Source organism: Balaenoptera musculus, chromosome 20, assembly GCF_009873245.2.
Source record: "Balaenoptera musculus isolate JJ_BM4_2016_0621 chromosome 20, mBalMus1.pri.v3, whole genome shotgun sequence".
NCBI lineage: Eukaryota > Metazoa > Chordata > Mammalia > Artiodactyla > Balaenopteridae > Balaenoptera > Balaenoptera musculus.
Genome location: NC_045804.1, coordinates 23,039,954 through 23,058,502, shown reverse-complemented (window position 1 = coordinate 23,058,502; position 18,549 = coordinate 23,039,954). Strand labels below are relative to the sequence as shown.

The following is an 18,549-nucleotide window of genomic DNA, read 5'->3' as shown; positions in this document are numbered from 1 at the left end:
GTAGACAGGGTGGGCCAGGGAGGGTGGGTACACTGAGGGAACAGCACAGTCAAGGCCTGGAGATGAAGGGGGGGGAAGGAAGGAAACTAGGAGAGGAGGCTGAAGAGGAGAGCGGGGACCAATCGTGGAGGACCCTGCGAGCTACTACAGCGGCTGGACTTCATCCTCAAGGCTGTGGGACATCCTGAACGGGTCTTTAAGGGGGAAGGGAGGGAGGAGTGACATCCTGAGATTTGAATTTTACAAAGAGCACTCAATAAGTGTTTGTCAAGTGACATTACTGAGTGAACTTTTATACAATATTCAGCTGGTAAGTCTTAATCTATGTGTTGACAAACCAGCTCTCACAGGTTACCTCAAGGCTGTGTGCCACCTGCAAGACATAGCTGACAAAGCAGAGTTAGAGGGAACACTGAGAAAGCAGAATCACTTTGAACAGACTCGCGGTCTGGGGTGCCAGCGAAGCTGAGAGCGGCCCAGGGCTCCTGCCTGCGCTGCTCGGTGGAGACCGGCCTGCCTGCCACCTTCTAATGGCTCCTGAGCGCCTCTGGCTGAGTTGGCGTGGGCTGCTCTGCAGAGCATGGCAGGAATGCAGCCAGCTGTCTCTAGGCCACCGTGAGCCAGCGAGCAGCTGAGGAGGACACTGGGAACTCTGAAAGAAAACCCTGGACTTCCAACGGGTTTCTTTCTGTACGCCCTACCCCCCAATTCTCTCTCTGCCTGCGGACACCCGAGATCCAAAACTAAGCGCCACAGTGCACCTGTGAAGGACTTGGGAGAAAAGAACGTGAGATCTGGGAGACCTTAAGCCAAACGAGTAGGACAAGGGACAAAGTGGGGAAGCTCCTCTCTCAGGGCCTGGGGCAACCAAGTACGAGTCCGCCTTCTCCCTTTCTTCGGGAGAGTTACTTTTTAAACTAATCTAACAGCGGCCAGATTCCACCCCACTAAGGTCAGGCAAAGTAAAAGGATTCCTCACCCCACTAGCGCAGGAAAAGGGGTGACTGAAAAAGGAGAAGGACATGGTCTGAAAAGGGAGATCAAAAGTTGACCTGGGAGCACAAAGAACTGTTACACAGCTGAAGACACTGGCTGTTTACAGGCCTTTCAATGGTGAACTTAGGATGATTTTTTTTTTAATACATTTATTTATTTATTTGTGGCTGCGATGGGTCTTCGTTGCTACGTGCAGGCATTCTCCAGTTGCAGACAGCAGGGGTTACTCTTTGTTGCGGTGCGCGGGCTTCTCATTACGGTGGCTTCTCTTGCTGTGGAGCATGGGCTCTAGGCACACAGGCTTCAGTAGTTGTGGCACGCGGGCTCAGTAGTTGTGGCTCGTGGGCTCTGGAGCACAGGCTCAGTAGTTGTGGCGCACGGGCTTAGCTGCTCCGCGGCATGTGGGATCTTCCTGGACCAGGGCTTGAACCCGTGTCCCCTGCATTGGCAGGAGGACTCTTAACCACTGCACCACCAGGGAAGTCCCAGATGATTTTAAACTTCTAAAGAATTCTAAGTCTTTTGAGTGGAATACAATCTAACTCTTGCCTCAAGTTGGGGAGTGCTGCAAACACAGTATACTTGATATGCTTGAGTCTCACAATTATTAGCCCCCATTTAAGTGGAAAAAATTAAAGCAAGAAGCTATAAATCACTCTACCCTAAGAACAGTCAGAAGCAGAACTGGGGTGACACCTCAGCCACGTGGACCAGCTGATGCCTATAATGTGGTACTTTCTATGGGCTGACTCACAGACACAAAGGAATCCTTTATTTGGACCTGACTGACCGTGGATCTGAAAGGCAGACTGGCCAGAAGCTCGGAGTGATCACTCTTCCACAGAGCCCCACACCACACTGCCCAGAAGGCATATCGAGAAGAAACAAAACAGCCTCATTCCACCTTCCCGAGGCCATCTAGGTCCCTGTGAGCAATAGTGTGGCTTTTTCACGAGCTGAGAGCAAAACAGGAGCACTGTCTACATACAGGTGGAGAAACTGAGGCAAACAACAAAGAGTAAATGAGCTTTGAGAAAGAAGCAGAAGAGAAGCCCATTAATCCCAACTGGCCTCTTCACCAGGTTCCATGTCTATGAAGAATGGAGCAAAGTCACCCATTTGCAAATTCTTAATGAAAAATAAAATCAAACCAAAACCCCATCTGAAAACAGCCAAGATGCACAGCAGCCCCCCACCCCGGACTGCCTCTTCGTGCAATTCACTCAGAGGTGGAACGTGTGGCTCTTGATTCTTCCTGCTGCTTCGTGCGGGAGTGGTCACTGGGGCCCGTACTTGTAATACCCTAAGAATAGTATTACTGTGACCCAAAGCCTTGCTGGAGGGCTTAGCCAGCGGCCTGGGACCTGGCTGACCTGGGCAGCTCAACAGACCTGGTGGATGGGTGAGGGCAGGGTTCTAGAACAGTGCCTGCTGCTGATTCACGACTCACAACCATCCAGGCACTGCTTTGCTTTGCACCCTCTGGGGGGCACGTCTCAGCTTGTTTCTGGATTGTGACTAAGCTGTCTACAAACTGCATCTGCTCCAGAGCAGAGCTTTTCAAACTTTCAAAGTGGACACAAATCCCCTGCACGTTCTGATTCTGCATTTCTACAAGCTCTTAAGCAATGTCCATCCTGCTGGCCGGAGGAGCAAACTCTGGAGTAGACAACTCTCCTTGGGCACAGTTGCCCCTCTCCCCTCACCAGGCTTTCATTCTGCCCTCACCCCCCTCCTCCCCACTAAACATAGTCAAATCTCACTGTGTCACTGGAGGGGAGCATGGACATGGACAGCCTGAAGGTCACTCATGTTTGTTGTTAACACACGTTTTTTTCAACATACCTACTTTCCCAGTCACATAGAAAATAGGAACTGGGCTATCAATGGGTCCAGGAGCATGATGCAACCCACTGCAAAAACTTTGTCAATAACACCCTCTGAAGTCAGCCGTCAAGGTGAGCTGTGACTCAGTCTCAGCAGGCATCTCTAACTCTGCTACAACCAGTCTCTTCTGGAATCCTTTTATTTTCTGCCTGCCCCACCCCTTTGAGAGTTCATCATAGCTTTTTAAAGAGGTGCCGACCAAATCTGCATATGGTATTCCAGGTGGAATTAAACTATCACTGTTAGGCAAAATGTCAAATTATTTTGCATCTATTAAGCACGCACTGTCTGAGACAAGGGGAAGAGGCTGGGGACTGGCCCACTCCAGATTAAACGCTTGCCCAGATAAACAAGTCTCTCCATAAAATCTATGTAGGAAGACAGGTCCATGAGCACACATCCCCACTCATCATGTGCCAATGCCCTGTTTTTCTCTGTAGATTTATACTGGATGATGATGGACTAAAAGGACCATTATTTGTTCTCAATATGTGTTACTGTGAAATGATAAGGTCCCTGAACAACAGTCTTTTCTGAACTGCACTGTAAAGACCATCCTCTAAAAACTACCACCAAGGAACAACAGAACTCTCTCGTCCTCCCTCACAAATCCAGCATAGAACCCTCAGCATGGCTAAGGCACATCCCTCGCCCTTGCCCTTGCCTTTGCCTTTGCCTTCGCCTGGGGAAGAAAGCAAATACATACCCAGTTTGGGGACGGGCTGCGTGTCCCAGAACTGGTAGCTTCGCTTGCTAGCCTCCTCCATGGTTTTTGCAGGTCCCTGACCTACTGAAAAAAGTTCAATGGCCTTCTGTATTTCCTGGATCCTCTCTGCTGGCAAAGAGTTCATCTGAACAAGACAAAGTTGGGGAGAGAAAAGGCCCATTATATTAATAAACACTTTTGATTCATTCAAGTCCAAGAGTTAAGGGGGTACAACTCAAAGAAGGGGTGTGGCTCCTCAGAGGTCAGCTGTTGTAGGACAAGTGGAGAAAGAGCGGTTGACGATGAGCAGTATGAGAGGGAGGTGCTTCCTACAGGGCTTCTCCTCTTCTTAGTCTTACGATGGTTGATGGCAAAACATGGCTCAGTGTAAAATTTCAAACAATGCGGAAATGTAAAAACACACAGAAGATAAAAAACCCAACAGTCCCATCCCTCAAATATAATCCTTGTCATCAACAGTCTTAAATTTGGGAGGTAGGGTGAGAAGAGGCAAATATAATTTCAGACTTTTTTGCATGCAAGTTCCAAACACACACACAATTTTCAAAAACTCAAATTGGATCGTACAGTATTATTTTACTGACTGTTCTTCTTTAAACACTATGTCTTAGAGACCGTTCCACGCAGTCACATGGACCTGCCCATTCCAACAACTGAATCCCCTGCGTGCACAGACTACAATATATCTGGCCAACCCCCTACCAATGGCATTTTGGTCTTCAGTTTTACAGACAATGCTGCAATGAACTTTCTTCTACATCTATTTTTGCTCACTGAATACGTATTTCTGCCGGATAAAGTTTAAGAAAGGAGGCTTGCTGGGTAAAAGGAGATGCATGTTTGAGATTATATATACTGTCAACTTACTCTCTAAAAAGAGAATATCAATTAACCCAGTGAACAGTGTATGGGAGCGTGTTTCTCAAGACCCTCATCATCAGATTTACCAAATCTTAATCTCTGTCAAACTAGGGAAAAAAAAAAATGTTGCTTTAATTTTCATTGCAAATTTAACCATCTTTTCATATAAAAACCTTTATTTTTTTCTTTGTGAATGGCCTACTCATTTCATTATCTTAAATTTACTGATTCATGTATTGCAAGTATTTGCCCAGTTTGTTGTTTACCTTTTGACTTTTACAGAGAAGTTTGAAATTTGTCACTTTTTCTTTTATGGCTTCTGGATCTTATGTGCAGCTTAAGATTATACAAATACCCATAACTTCTAATACTTTCACTTTCCTACATCTTTTTTTCATTTAAATTGTGAAGGAAAGGGAGAATATAAACCAACATATTTATATTGCTTATTCCTGGGAGGTAGAACTAGAAATGATTTTCATTTTCTTCTTCTTGCTATGTTTTTTTCTAAATTCTTTACGATGTATTCCAACACTCTCATAAAGAGAAAAACAGAACGGCTATATAAATGGTGTTTTGTTGAGATTTTCTAATTTCAAAGTGAACCATTTTGATAAAGGTTTGAGTTCAAACCCCCCTGGAGTCATCCAAAAACCCACCCCCAGACAAACAAAGAAACAAACAAGAATCCCTAAAGCCAAAGCATGGGTTTGGGCTAGGATTCCTGACTGAAAGACCTGGGTAAACCACCTCCTCTCGTCTTAAAATGGGAAGACCCCCCACCTACCTTGTAGAGAAGTTGAAGGTTGGGGTTAATTTAAACGATGTGCCTGGCAAGAACCTAGCTGGCCAGCATGGTGGTCAATAATGGTAGTATTTTTTTTTTCACAGTGGGTTTGGTATTGAAAATATCAAAAAAATTACTTGAAGCCATATCTCAGTAAGGTAGGAGATTCAAGTTGGAGTATGACTTTCGAGGCATAAAGCAAGGGGTGGGTATACTGGAATAAGACTGGATTTCTTGTGAGGCTTGTAAACTGAGGCAATTCTAAAAGAATTATGGATATGTTTTGAGCTTCCTCCAGGGCCTACTTTGAAGAGGACAGCACTTACCTGAAATAAAAGGTTTTCTTTTTTTAATGTGGCTTTATTTAAGAAACAAAACAATCCTTACCCATACTTCTGGGTTTTGTGTCGGTGTGTCAGTCTCAGATGTAAGCTCTAGGCCAGTGGTTCTCAACTACGGAACTCTGAAATGGGCTCTGTGGGAGTCTCAGTTCTCATTACAATAACTATAGCATCAACAGAATGCTTTCAATACATAAAGGTCTGCCTTAATAGGAACAGGCCTTTCATTCTCAGAGTGGTGGGCACTGAAGACAGAAGAGGCCGAGAACCACTGCTCTAGGCCACAGGGGCTGTCACAAGGGAATCACTCTATGGCACGTAGCACAACACCCCATGCAGGTACGCACCTGTAAATTCTGAGGGGGCACCACGCTTGGGAGTCCATGTCTAACGTGCTGTGCCTGCTAAGGTAGGATAGCAGTTTCATCACCTAGGTCTAGGGCAGCAGAGGGCAGCAGAGGGATCCAACTCCTCCCTCTCGAAGTAATACCAGCGGAGACTGTCGATCTACACTGTTCCTATACATTTACCCCAACACCCTCTCGTCTGAAAAAGCGACTCTGTCACCAGAAAACAGAGCCTCCTTGTTACCTTCACAGGCTGATCCTGGGCTGAATCTGTCTCACTGCCTTTCTCTTTCTTCTTTTTTTGTTTCTTTTTCTTCTTTTTGGCTCCAGTGTCATTGGCTGGACTCAAACCACTGTAAGACAAAGTAAATACTGATGCAGGGTTTTTAAAAAATCATCTGTTTTGAGCTACACTGACAAAGAGCTTTCTGTAGAGCCAGACCCTCCTTAATCAAGCCTGTTGGCTTCAGAAGCAGACCAGAGAATTCAGGCCCCAGAAGGGGCATTTGGAGGACACCAGCAGACACAGTTCTCCTCTCCACTCCCACCAGAGCCCAGGGAGGGAGTGATGTGCAAGGGATGGCCTATTTGTTTGAAAGGACCTTTTCTGTTCTTGTTTTTATTTTATGCGGTTTATTTTCTTTCTTTTTTGGCCGCGCCGCATGGCTTGCGGGATCCTAGTTCCCCGCAGGGATCAAACCCGGGCCCACAACAGTGAAAGCATGGAGTCCTAACCACTGGACAGTCAGGGAATTCCAATGGTTATTTTCTTTAGATTGCCAGGTTGCTGGCAGCAAAGGCAAATGATAATTGTTAACAGGGCATTCATACCACCAACACTTCCTTAGAGCCTGGAATTTAAAGGGATGACAGCCCAAAGTAGTCTTTTGGAAACTCTCCCTCACTTCCACTCCCACCTTCCCGATGCATTAGGCTTTCTGAGTTGCCCCATCTGGACCTAAAGCACAAGGCAGTATTGGAAAGGGAGGAAGGAACAAGGAAAAAGGCAGTTTAATGTTGCTGTGATCTGGGTCCAAAATAGCCAAACGCTCACGAGAAATGCCTAAATCAGGCCTGTAGGACTGAGAACAACTACCAGCCGGCTCAGACTGGGTGATCACCACCGGCAAAACCCGGCACTAGGAATCCTGGGAAAACAACAACAATGAACACCCAGCCACCCCTGCTAAGAAGAGATTTACATGAAACGTGTGTGCCTGTGAACCACAGTAATGGGGATTTCTCATGCTGCCTTCCCTCTGCATGACTCACCCGATGAAGGCAGCAAAAACAGTTTCTTAGCCACATTTAACAGTTTCCTACGGGCTCTCATTATCGTTTTCTGTATTGTCTCTCAATATTTTTGAGACACAAATCACATATTATACTGGGTTTTGCTAACATTTTCCATTCATTCGCTCCCAAATGTTTTCTCCCAATTCCTGTTGATTTTAGGATAATAGTTTTGATTCTGGGTTTCCCTTCATTTTATTGATGAATTTTAAGGTTCAGCTTGCAGGTTGCTTTCCTAATTACTGGTTTTTTAATAGATTTATGTATGTATGTATGTATGTATGTATGTATGTATGTATTTATGGCTGTGTTGGGTCTCCGTTGCTGTGTGTGGGCTTTCTCTAGTTGTAGTGAGCGGGGGCTACTCTTCATTGCGGTGCGCGTGCTTCTCATCGTGGTGGCTTCTCTTGTTGCAGAGCACCGGCTCTAGGTGCGCGGTCTTCAGTAGTTGCGGCTCATGGGCTCTAGAGCACAGGCTCAGTAGTTGTGGTGCACGGGCTTAGCTGTTCCGCGGCATGTGGGATCTTCCCGGACCAGGGCTTGAACCCGTGTCCCCTGCATTGGCAGGCGGATTCTTAACCACTGCGCCACCAGGGAAGCCCCTTAATTTACTGTTGTAGTTGGTTTTTGCCACGTCTAAATTGATTTGGGCATTGTCAGACTGGGAGTAATGCCGGACTATCACTCTGCCATCCTCCCTGGAAATCTTCCATTAAAAAGTCTAAATTAGGAGTTGAACGCAAGGGTACGGTGAACCCTAATCTATAGAATCAGCTAAGTGCAGGGTTTTATTTTAGCTGTACAGTCTAGATAATCAATTTTTCAAAGCATTCAAACAGTATAAAATACATTTTACATACCATATGGTAAGTATCATTTAAGCTTTATTTTATAATTCAGAAAGGCTTCATGGTCTTAAAGTGCCTTGGAGTTATTATGAATATTAATTATCATCTCATAGCACGTGGTACTGTATAGGGAGAAGGCAACGTGCTGCTATTTCCCGTTGCAGAATGTCCTCAGATTTCTCTTGTCCTAGTCCTGGTTAGGAGTGCTTGCATCCAGACTTCACAACCTTGCACTTGGACTAAAGTTATCTCCAGCCTTTCCTGGATCTCCCTGACATCACAACTTCTCTGCCTCCTCCTAAACTCTACATAGCAGTGGGATGCACCTCTGTGAAAATGGCTTTCCATGAGTCCCTCCCACGCTTGAAAGCCTACAGTGACAGCAGCTTCTTATTCTGGAAGGCATCAAGCCCCGCTTTCCCCTCGGCCCATCACATTCAGTTCCCATCTAGCTCATCCACCCTTACTTCCCCTGCTCGGGAATAACTGTGCCTGCACCCGTGAGGCCAGGCCTCTCACCAGGCCCCTGTTGCAGAAAGACTAAAGTCAGGGAGAGCAAGTAAGGTCCTGACTTTGGTCGAAGTGTAAGGTTCTGACATCCAGATGAAAGTGCACCTCCTGGATACCATATTAATGGGACACAGAAGGCATAACACGGAAGGAAGACCAATAACATTCAGAGGGGGAATAAGGTAAACGCCTTAAAACCAGATGCTCAGCAAAACCCCCAAGGCCATGGCAAAGAATAGGAACCATAAAGCCATTTACAGACTGAAGATAAAGCTTTCCTCTTATTATCTCAATTTTGTTATTGTGCACAGGCCTGTTCGCAGCGTATGACAACCCTGTGTGGTTTTCTGATTCCAGAGACATTCTCACTTCAGTCTCCGGATTGTATGCAGCATTATAAGGTTTAAAAGCTGGTTGATGGGGACTTCCCTGGTGGCGCAGTGGTTAAGAATCCACCTGCCAATACAGGGGACACGGGTTCGATCCCTGGTCTAGGAAGATCTCACATGCCACAGAGCAACTAAGCCCGTGTGCCGCAACTACTGAGCCTGCGTGCTGCAACTACTGAAGCCCGCGTGCCTAGAGCCCGTGCTCCGCAACAAGAGAAGCCACCGCAATGAGAAGCCCGCACACCACAACGAAGAGTAGCCCCCGCTCACGGCAACTAGAGAAAACCTGCGTGCAGCAATGAAGACCCAACGCAGCCAAAAATAAATAAATTAAAAAAAACAAAAAGCTGGTTGATGGTAGGAGACAAAGCAGCATTCCACTGTTGATACAATTTATAAGTCCTTATTCATTTCAGCTTATGGAATGAATTATCTGGTCCCTGTATATGAATTACCGTAAGAACTGTTTTTATGGAAAAAAGAATCAAAAAGGTTAAAGTGAAGAACTGCTGCATATTTACTAACTGAATACTTACTAAACACAATTTCTCATCAGGAAAATAGAAGAAATTACTTCCTCCGACTGTAGACATCTTCACAAATAGGCAAAATCACTAAAAACTCCCTTTCTGCCTTTGCTCTTGCTATTCAGTGGAGCCACTTCCGTGTAGCCATCTCTTTATGGACCTCATTTTTGTGGACAGACCTTGGGTAGAACTCTTGTTCTGTTTTATGCATTATTAATACAAGTGCCCAGCAAACTCCAAGACCCAAACTAAAACCAGAGAGCTACTTTCATTTTCCTTGGATTGGCTTGAATTTGCACATGCAGCTACTGAGCAACGATCCTGTCTCAATTTGTACATCAAGAATACGGAGACACCTGAAGAACAAAGGAAAGTTTAAAAAAAGTCACTGTCACTGAGCTACCAGGTATTGAGCCGTATCCATGAGAACACTATGAGCTCAACATGGTTTGACAGTCAACAACCCAAACAGGAAGACAACTGACTCGGAGAAGAGACTTCCAAGGAGCACAGTAGGGTTAGCTCTCCAGGTGATTATAATACCTTTAATCATCCATAAGAAACCAAGCTCAGAGGCCTTGAGAGTAGGTCTTTAGGAAGCATCTTAGGAAGCCAATACCATTTCACAGGATGGCCTCAATCTGGATTTGGGAAGAACCAAACCAAAGGACCCCACGAAAGCTAGGCTGGTCCTTCTCAAAAGAATTTGGCTTCATTTTTAAAGGGACCTGGAGTCCATACCCACTGGGTGAGTATCCCTGGGCATGCTGGGACTCCGCAAATTAAAACAGAAATCTCTCAGAGATCTCTCTAAACCTGCCAGTCACCTTAACATACTTCAAAGGGATTGGCCAGAACCTTGGAATACAGCAAATCAAAGTCTAACTTTGGTTCATTTGGTTCCAAAATAATGAGCAGAGAATTAGTGAAACTTGCCCCCTTTTTTGGGGGGGGGGAGGGGCTGCCTGCAGTGGAAAGGGAGATGGGAATTCACATAAAAATTTTGAAATGTACATTCTAAAGTAAAGTTGATCAACTCAAGTCATTAACGACCAACCTAGCAAATATGGGATGAATGAGCAGAATGACAAACCAGGAACAGAGAAGAAAAGTAATCAAGAAATGTCATTTTTAAATGAAGGTCAAAATATTCTAAGTTCAAACATATAAGAAATCCTATGGATGCTCTGGTATAAAGTTAGGGCTGGGGACTTCCCTGGTGGTGGAGTGGTTAAGCATCTGCCTGCCAATGCAGGGACACGGGTTCGAGCCCTAGTCCCGGAAGATCCCACATGTCGCGGAGTAACTAAGCCCGTGTGCCACAACTACTAAGCCTGTGCTCTAGAGCCCGCGAGCCACAACTACTGAGCCCGCGTGCCACAACTACTGAAGCCCGCGCGCCTAGAGCCCGTGCTCTGCAACAAGAGAAGCCACCGCGATGAGAAGCCTGCGCACCACAATGAAGAGTAGCCCCCGCTCGTCGCAACTAGAGAAAGCCTGTGTGCAGCAATGAAGATGCAATGCTGCCAAAAATAAAATATAAATAATTAATAATAAAATAAAGTCAGGGCTGAGGAAGGAGATGGAAAATGAACTTCAGTACTTATTTCTAGAAATAGAATGCAGCACCAGAGTGTGTGCTGGTGGGAGGGAAGGGCAGGCTGACAGAGTGGCAGCTCGAGCAGCCAACCTCCAGATAACAGCAGCAGTGCAGGTCCATGACACAGGCCTCCTCTTAATCCTACTGATAACAAAATCCACTCAAAGGTGCGTGGCTGAGGGACAGAAAGTTGTTATCCTGGGAGCTAAATCACCAGAGCTGGAAGGAATCTCAGGGCCGTCTGGCTTAACCTGTTGTTTACAGAAGAGGAAACCAAGGCCCAGGGACGTGAGGCATCAACTAACCAACTAGTACCCAGGGACAAGTCACCAATCTAACCACTTGGCCCATTCCTCCCCAAACACTGAAGTCTCATTCCCTGTGAGAATTTATCTGAGAACCTTCGAAAGCCCTAAAACAAATTTTTGCGTATCAGAGGAGCAGACATTAAAGGCAATGAGGAGAGTGAGCCATGTTTTATCCAGAAAGCCTCCCTGATTACTCCAGCTCTCATTCTCATTGATGTCCATCTGTTTTAAGATTATGGTCTCCCACACAATTTAATACTTTATATATATAATGTTTTGCTGCCTGGCTTCCCAATGAGATAAAAATTTTCCTGGTATAGGGACCGTATCTTTCACAGCTGTTTCCCACAGCAGCCCTAGTTATGCTGAGCACACAGTTGAGAGTTCAACAAATACGTGCTTGACTGATGCTTTCCAGGCATAACAGACTAAAATAAAACCCTGAAAAGCTAGAACCCAAAAGAGGGTCAGCAAAACATCTTTGGCAGTGTTTCCATAGGACAGCTGTGTTAACGTTCTATGAAAGCAGTGGTGATGCTGTGCTCTTTTGAGCCACCGTTTGAGATTTTAAATTATCAAATTTCTTATTAAATTATCAACTTTCTTATTCATTGTCTTCTCCCTCCTTAGGACCTGTTCTATTTCTATAAGAGTTAAAACAAAAAAGCTCCACTTTAACCACTTCGAATGGTTCCGACGTCTTAAACACAGACCATGGTTCAGTTTTGATTATGAGATCAAAAGAAAAAAAGAGTTCAGAAAATAAAATTCACGACTTTCGGTTACCTGTTTTCTACCCCTAAAAACTGGAAGTTAATTTTTTTAGGCTAAAATTCAGAATTCCCAGAGAAACTTAATAAATCCTAGCCTCTAACATCCTTTTGATTCCACTTGTAGACATCAGGAAATCCTTCTGCAAATCAAATTTTTTTTTTTTTTTTTTGGCCATGCCAGTGGCTTGCAGGATCTTAGTTCCTGGACCAGGGATTGAACCCGGGGTCACAGCAGTGAACGCACCAAGTCCTAACCACTGGACCACCAGGGAACTCCCCTTCTGCAAATCAATTTATTCATGAGGTATGATTCACTAGCAATCCTATTGATACAGTATTCAGAAGGCCCAAAGCCAGGTGAATGCAATGGCATTTACAAGGGGGCCCAGGTGGAAACCACATGGCATCAATCAGTATCAGCTGCTGATCCTCGTGCTGCGGCTGCAGGATCACTTAATGCAATCCCCCAAACTTTGCAAACTCCCACCAATCAGTTATTCTTATAAAAAACTGCTTGTGAGTCCTAAATGACTGTAAAAATAAAAACACTCTACTACTGCCATCAAGGTACCCAGGAGGCCTGTCAAAAGAACAGCAGGTTGTGAGAAGGGATTACAAAAGACTGCTTTTACTGCCACCCTCTGCCCTCCCTGGGATAGTTAGCCAGAGTTTTGAGCGTGAACAAGCCAATTCCTGTCATGAAGGAAAATTGTTTTTTAGGGGTCACAAAAGCTCTGCTACACTAAGTAGTTTACAATGGGAATGAGACAGAAATGTAAATTCTACATACTCTGGGTTGGTTTGGTGAGCTAGACTGTAACCTGGCAACTCCTAGGTCAAGTCAAATGCTGTTCAGAGACCATTTTCAGTAATTTTCAGAGCAGTGACTCAGTGCTGGCAGCAATTTCACATACTGGAATGAACTCTGAAAAAGATATCAGTCTATGAAGGACGGTTTAAAGGGGCCAGTCACCTCCATCACCAACTGGCTCCCTAGTTTGGGAAAGTCCATGGGTTATTGAATGCCTCCAGAGACAGGACTCACACTGCTGCAGAGTCAGGAGGAAGGAGTCAATGTAGTAGGGAAAAGAAATTCAGCAAGTTCAGAATGGATCCTCCTGGGTGTCAAAGGGAGAGGTGGATTTGCAAATCCCAAGCCTCATTACAAAAGCTAAATCAGTCTTTATAAGTGAAGTCTACATGAGATAATCCATGTAAAGGGCTTAGCACAGTGCCCAGCACACAGTAATGCTAGCAACTGAGAACATTTATTGAACACTTAACAACAGTGAACCCTCCTTAGCTCCCTCTCAAAGAAAGCAGCAGTAGAAAAAATTCTGAAGCAAGTACCAACCCTGTTGAAGAATATTAGTTTCGTTTTTGTTTTGGTGCTCTCAAGAGAGAACATAGTGTTTTGTGTGCCTTAAATGCAAGAATCACAAGAGCACCATCCTTGGGGAACTGGAAGAGAGGCTTGCAGGGCAGAGATTTCAGATAAAAGGTTAAAGAGGAAGAGCTAAAGCAGTATCCTCCTAAAGTTACTAAATTTATGGTCCCAAAACTTATGGACTCTGCAGGGAAAGGGTTAATGGCAGACTTAGTAAAGCTGGGAAATTTTAGAGTGAGCACATTAAACAATGTGAAAAATCAGCAAAACTGGTTTGCCATGAACAGCAGTCTCCCTGAAATAGGCTCTCATTTACTTTTCATTTCTTCTGCTCTCCAGTCCCTTCTCTCTGAAGCAGCTCTTGATTAGTTTCTTTTTAATTGCCACTTGATTGGGAAATAAAATTAGAACACTTATTTGATATCAGTGATGAGGTTTCTCTTTTCATTTCTGCTTTGATCTAGTTTTGAAAAACCAAAAGCTGAAGAGAGAAATTAAGAAACAGGAACTAAAAAGATTTCTTCTTCGAAGAGCCAGATACAGCTATAAGCCATTAAATAAATGTGGGAAGAACCAACTCTTGGAGAATCGGAAGAACAAAACAGAAGCAAGTAAGGATAGCTTTATGGAATTCCATTCAAAGAGACCTTTCTTTTCTCTTAAGTTTCTTCCTAAAGGATAATATCTCATGACTAGGAAGTGAGGAAAACTTTTAAGAACCCATATTAACCTGTCCCCATGGAGTAAGAGAACAGAATGGGAAACAGACATCCCTTAACAAAGCATTCTTTTTTTTTTTTTTTAATATCCAGCTACCTTTCTTTTTTTTTTTTTTTTTTTTTTTTAAATTTTATAGCTACTTTTATTTTTATTTATTTATTTATTTTTGGCTGTGCTGGGTCTTCGGTTCGTGCGAGGGCTTTCTCTAGTTGCGGCAAGTGGGGGCCACTCTTCGTCGCGGTGCGGGGACCGCTCTTCATCGCGGTGCGCGGGCCTTTCGCTATCGCGGCCCCTCCCGTTGCGGGGCACAGGCTCCAGACGCGCAGGCTCAGTAGTTGTGGCTCACGGGCCCAGCCGCTCCGCGGCATGTGGGATCTTCCCAGACCAGGGCTCGAACCCGTGTCCCCTGCATTAGCAGGCAGACTCCCAACCACTGCGCCACCAGGGAAGCCCAACAAAGCATTCTTGATCCATGGCTTCCCAGCATCTCAGTGGCATCGATGACACTGCAGAATAAATTCTAGGAACGAATTCTACAAACAAAATAGTCTAAAAGTTTTCCCTTTCCAAAACACCCAGATAAACTTTACTTGTTTGTTACCCCACAATTAAAATCTACTGCCAGCTGATAAGGTTTATTCTTTAGCGATGTCTCTCACTAAAAACAAACAAGCAGCAGAAACTAACACAACATTGTAAAGCAACTATACTCCAATAAAAAAAAAAACACAAAAATTTTAAAATTTTAAAAAGGGGAAAAACCAAACAAGCAAATTAAACCCATAGATGAATCATGACCTGCAGGGGGATAAAGCATAAAGATGATCTTAATCTGACTCTCCACTCAATTGCTCACGGTAACTTATGCCAGGCAAGTTACTGGGGAGGGGGTGGGGGTGGAATGCTATCCTCCTTTCTTTCCTCTGTTGAGTGGATTTAAAAAAAAAAAACAGCAGATAGAAAAACTGCAGGCAGATACATACATACACACACACACACACACCTATATACTGTATGTGCACGCATGTGCACATGTGTGCTTATATGTATACATGAAATTTATACTCACCAAATATTTAATTATGGAAGAAACACACGACTAAAAAAATCAAGAGCTAAACTTCTACACAAAGAAGGGATGTAAGAACTAGCAGAATTGTATTTCCTATTATTCCAGTGCATGAACGTATGTCACTTCATTAGTGTAAAGCACTGAGCCCATCCTGAAAGGCCCAAGAGAACCAGGGTTAGTTGGAACTATCATTAACTTTTATAGCATATTGTCTTTTAGAACTGTTAGCATAAAAAGGAGATATTCCCCTTCAATTCTTTTATCACTTTTGAAAACATTTAAACTAATATTAAGTAAAGGCAAGAAAAATTTCAAGAAGCCAAAAAACAGTGGAAAACTTCCATGAAAAATTGAAGGATCCTTGATATCTGTGGATTATTTCACAAAAACTGTAGTAAGGCTTATGAGACTTATTTGGGAAAAGAAAGTGTACATGTAAGAAAATCTGACATCCTTCCCCTCAGTAAGGAGAAATGAAGCTCCACTAACACTAGGCTACGAACTTCAACATTGGTCATTCATTCATCCAGCAAACACTCATTAACGCCCACTAACTGCCAGGCATCTCAAAGACAGGATCCCTGTTCTGAGACACCTCACAGTAGGTAAGACACGGACTGGACATGAATGTTATTTAACTACTGTCATGATAAAAGCTACAAAAAAAATACAGTATGTGATGGGGGGGCAAGCTGGGGGAAGGAGGACAGGGAACATTTGAAGAATAAAAGGAAGGGGGAAGGCTGCTTCAGATGTTATCTCATTTAATCTTTACAACTGGAGGTTAACTTTCCCAAGGTCACAGGACTATTAAGTGTCAGAACCAGGCTTTGAACACAGGTTTGAATGATTCCAAAGTCCATGCTTTTCCCATCATACCACACAGCTTCTTCCCAAAACTGTCTCCTCTGACAATTAATGGAAAAATGTTGACTCCATCCCAGATTCTAAGTGTCAGAATTAGACTCTGTCCTCCAGGCTGGGTCCTCTGTTTTTCACCTGCCACCTCCAAACTTATTTATACAGATCTCTAGATTCGGGTTGCTAAAAAACTGAATTTGTTCACCCAGACCATAACCATGTACAACAACAACACACCTCCAAAGGTTTTTTTTTAGGTTACCACTTTGTTGTACTTTAAATAAAACACAGAAGTTTCCGCCAAACAGTCTTGCAAAGTGATTCATAGATTATAAACCAATTAACGAGCTACAGACACTGGTCAAGGAAACAGTTTAGCATTGAAAACTAAAAGCAACTACACGCACAGCAAAGATGAAGCCGTACTTTCACTTCTGAAACGAATTTCGAATTCAAGAACTCTCACATATGACTGGAATCTCTACTCAGAAGGGCTGCACTTTCCCTCCTTCCTGTTCCTACTTCCTCTTTCTCAGCTCTTCCTTTCTCAGGAATCTGACACTTCAAAACAAGGCTTTCATTACATGAGATCTGTGTGCAAAAGAACACAGTCCTATAAAAACCAAATTTGACAAGCTTCCTTTTCCCCTTCGTTCTTCTTGTGGTTTTTAAAGCTGATTGAAGAACATGAAGCTAGATCTTTTAACCTAAGCATTCATCACAAGCCACTTATAAACCACTTAAATAATCCTTTGTTCTCCCACTGCCTTAAGGTAGCAGAATTTCTCTTTAAAGTTTATCCAAAGATCTCAACCTTCTACTTTTACCTCCAGAGCTACCACCAACTGATACAGCAAATGACAGGATGGCTATGAAAATCAGACTACCAAAGACTCAGCCAAAGTTATACATCCAAAACAGTCTCTCATGACTTTCCGTTAGAAAACACATATGTAAATATAGATAGGGAGAGTGAGCGTCAGCGCCAGCCACTGTAACAATATGTCGAAAGAGAAATGATAGGGTGTGGCTTGCAAGACTGAACACTGATTTGGAAGCTCAACACTCAAACGCCTGATGCATTTATTCTACCCGAGAAACAGTTACCAGTAGGCAAGACCCTCAAGTACAGGAGATGCAGTATTAAACCCACTTCCAAACACTGTCCAAGGAAGCACCATCACTCAATTTCTTGAAGCTCCAGGCTACTTCGCAAAGTTAACAGAGCAAAGATACTGGAAGACCTAATTATGTGCTGTTCAGGAAACATATGGATTATTTGGAGCAACAGACACGGTATACATCCAAACATTATCATACAGTAATTACGCAGGGTTTATAAGGTGAGTTTATATCTTGGGATTCTCTAGTAGTGATATTTTACAACATAATTATGGTTGGTATAGCCTGATGAATTTCCTCATTGAAGGTGAACTGCAGTGAAACGTTTTATTATTCGTTTACTGCTAATCACGTTGTTCACACAACACCTTATAAGTAACGTTCCTTTTGAACTGCAGTTAGATTGACCTGTGTTGTGCCATTGAAGACCATCGTCCAACATGCTCTTTTTCTCGGACGCGCCTGAGCCACACGAGTGGAACATTACACAGAAGAACTTGTATATAATAAAAGTATTGAATGTCTCTGGGCCTTAATATACTAACCACCCACCCCTGATACATGACAAAGACAGCAACCAATCGCCAGGCAGGATTCCAATGTCTCAGCCAATAAGAAGGTGGGGGTGGGAATACACTAAGCTCCCGATGACTTCCCCGCACCCCAGAGACCCAGGTTGTGGGGGACTGGATGGGAATTGGACTCCGAGGATCTTGTTACCCCCGGTTGTAGCTGTTGTCCTCCTCGTTCTCGCAATCGCTGCAATGCTCATGGCCGTTTCCGTTCCCTTCCATCATCTGCGGCAGCGGAGGTACCGGCGGCTTCACTGCTGTATCACTCTCGTCCGCCATCTTGAGTTGCGAGAGCCGGCCTCCGCGCCTCGCTACATGGGGGGTTCCTATTGGACGAGGGGAACTTGCGCGACGTTCTGGGTTTTGTAGTTTTTGTGGCGAAGGTATCCGTAGCTAGGAGAAGGTCATTCCCTGGAAACCGGAACAAGATGGACTACAATACCCAGAAATCAAGAGGGGAGGCTGTCGTGGGTGGGAAGCCAGCACTACCCGGAAGTTCTGGGAGTTCGGCCGCGCGGGAAGAAAGAACGGCCCAAGGTTGGCGAGGCCCACTTTCCACCACCCGGGCGGCCGCGTGGCATGCTGGGAATTGTAGTTCAATGCAGGTCAAGGGTTTGGGGC

At 44.3% G+C, this 18,549-nt stretch overlaps 1 protein-coding gene across 1 annotated transcript in view; it reads right to left on the bottom strand.

Annotated features, from left to right (window-relative positions):
• The window catches only part of NMT1 (N-myristoyltransferase 1), a 30,883-nt gene extending 12,455 nt beyond the window's left edge, over window positions 1-18,428 (bottom strand). The window contains exons 1-3 of the mRNA XM_036835685.1: window positions 18,077-18,428; window positions 6,191-6,299; window positions 3,590-3,734 (exon numbers count right to left, since the gene is read on the bottom strand). Coding sequence (XP_036691580.1) covers window positions 3,590-3,734; window positions 6,191-6,299; window positions 18,077-18,207 — 385 coding nt within the window. The 5' untranslated portion in view covers window positions 18,208-18,428. The remainder of the gene's footprint in view (window positions 1-3,589; window positions 3,735-6,190; window positions 6,300-18,076) is intronic.
• Between the last annotated feature and the right edge of the window lie 121 nt (window positions 18,429-18,549).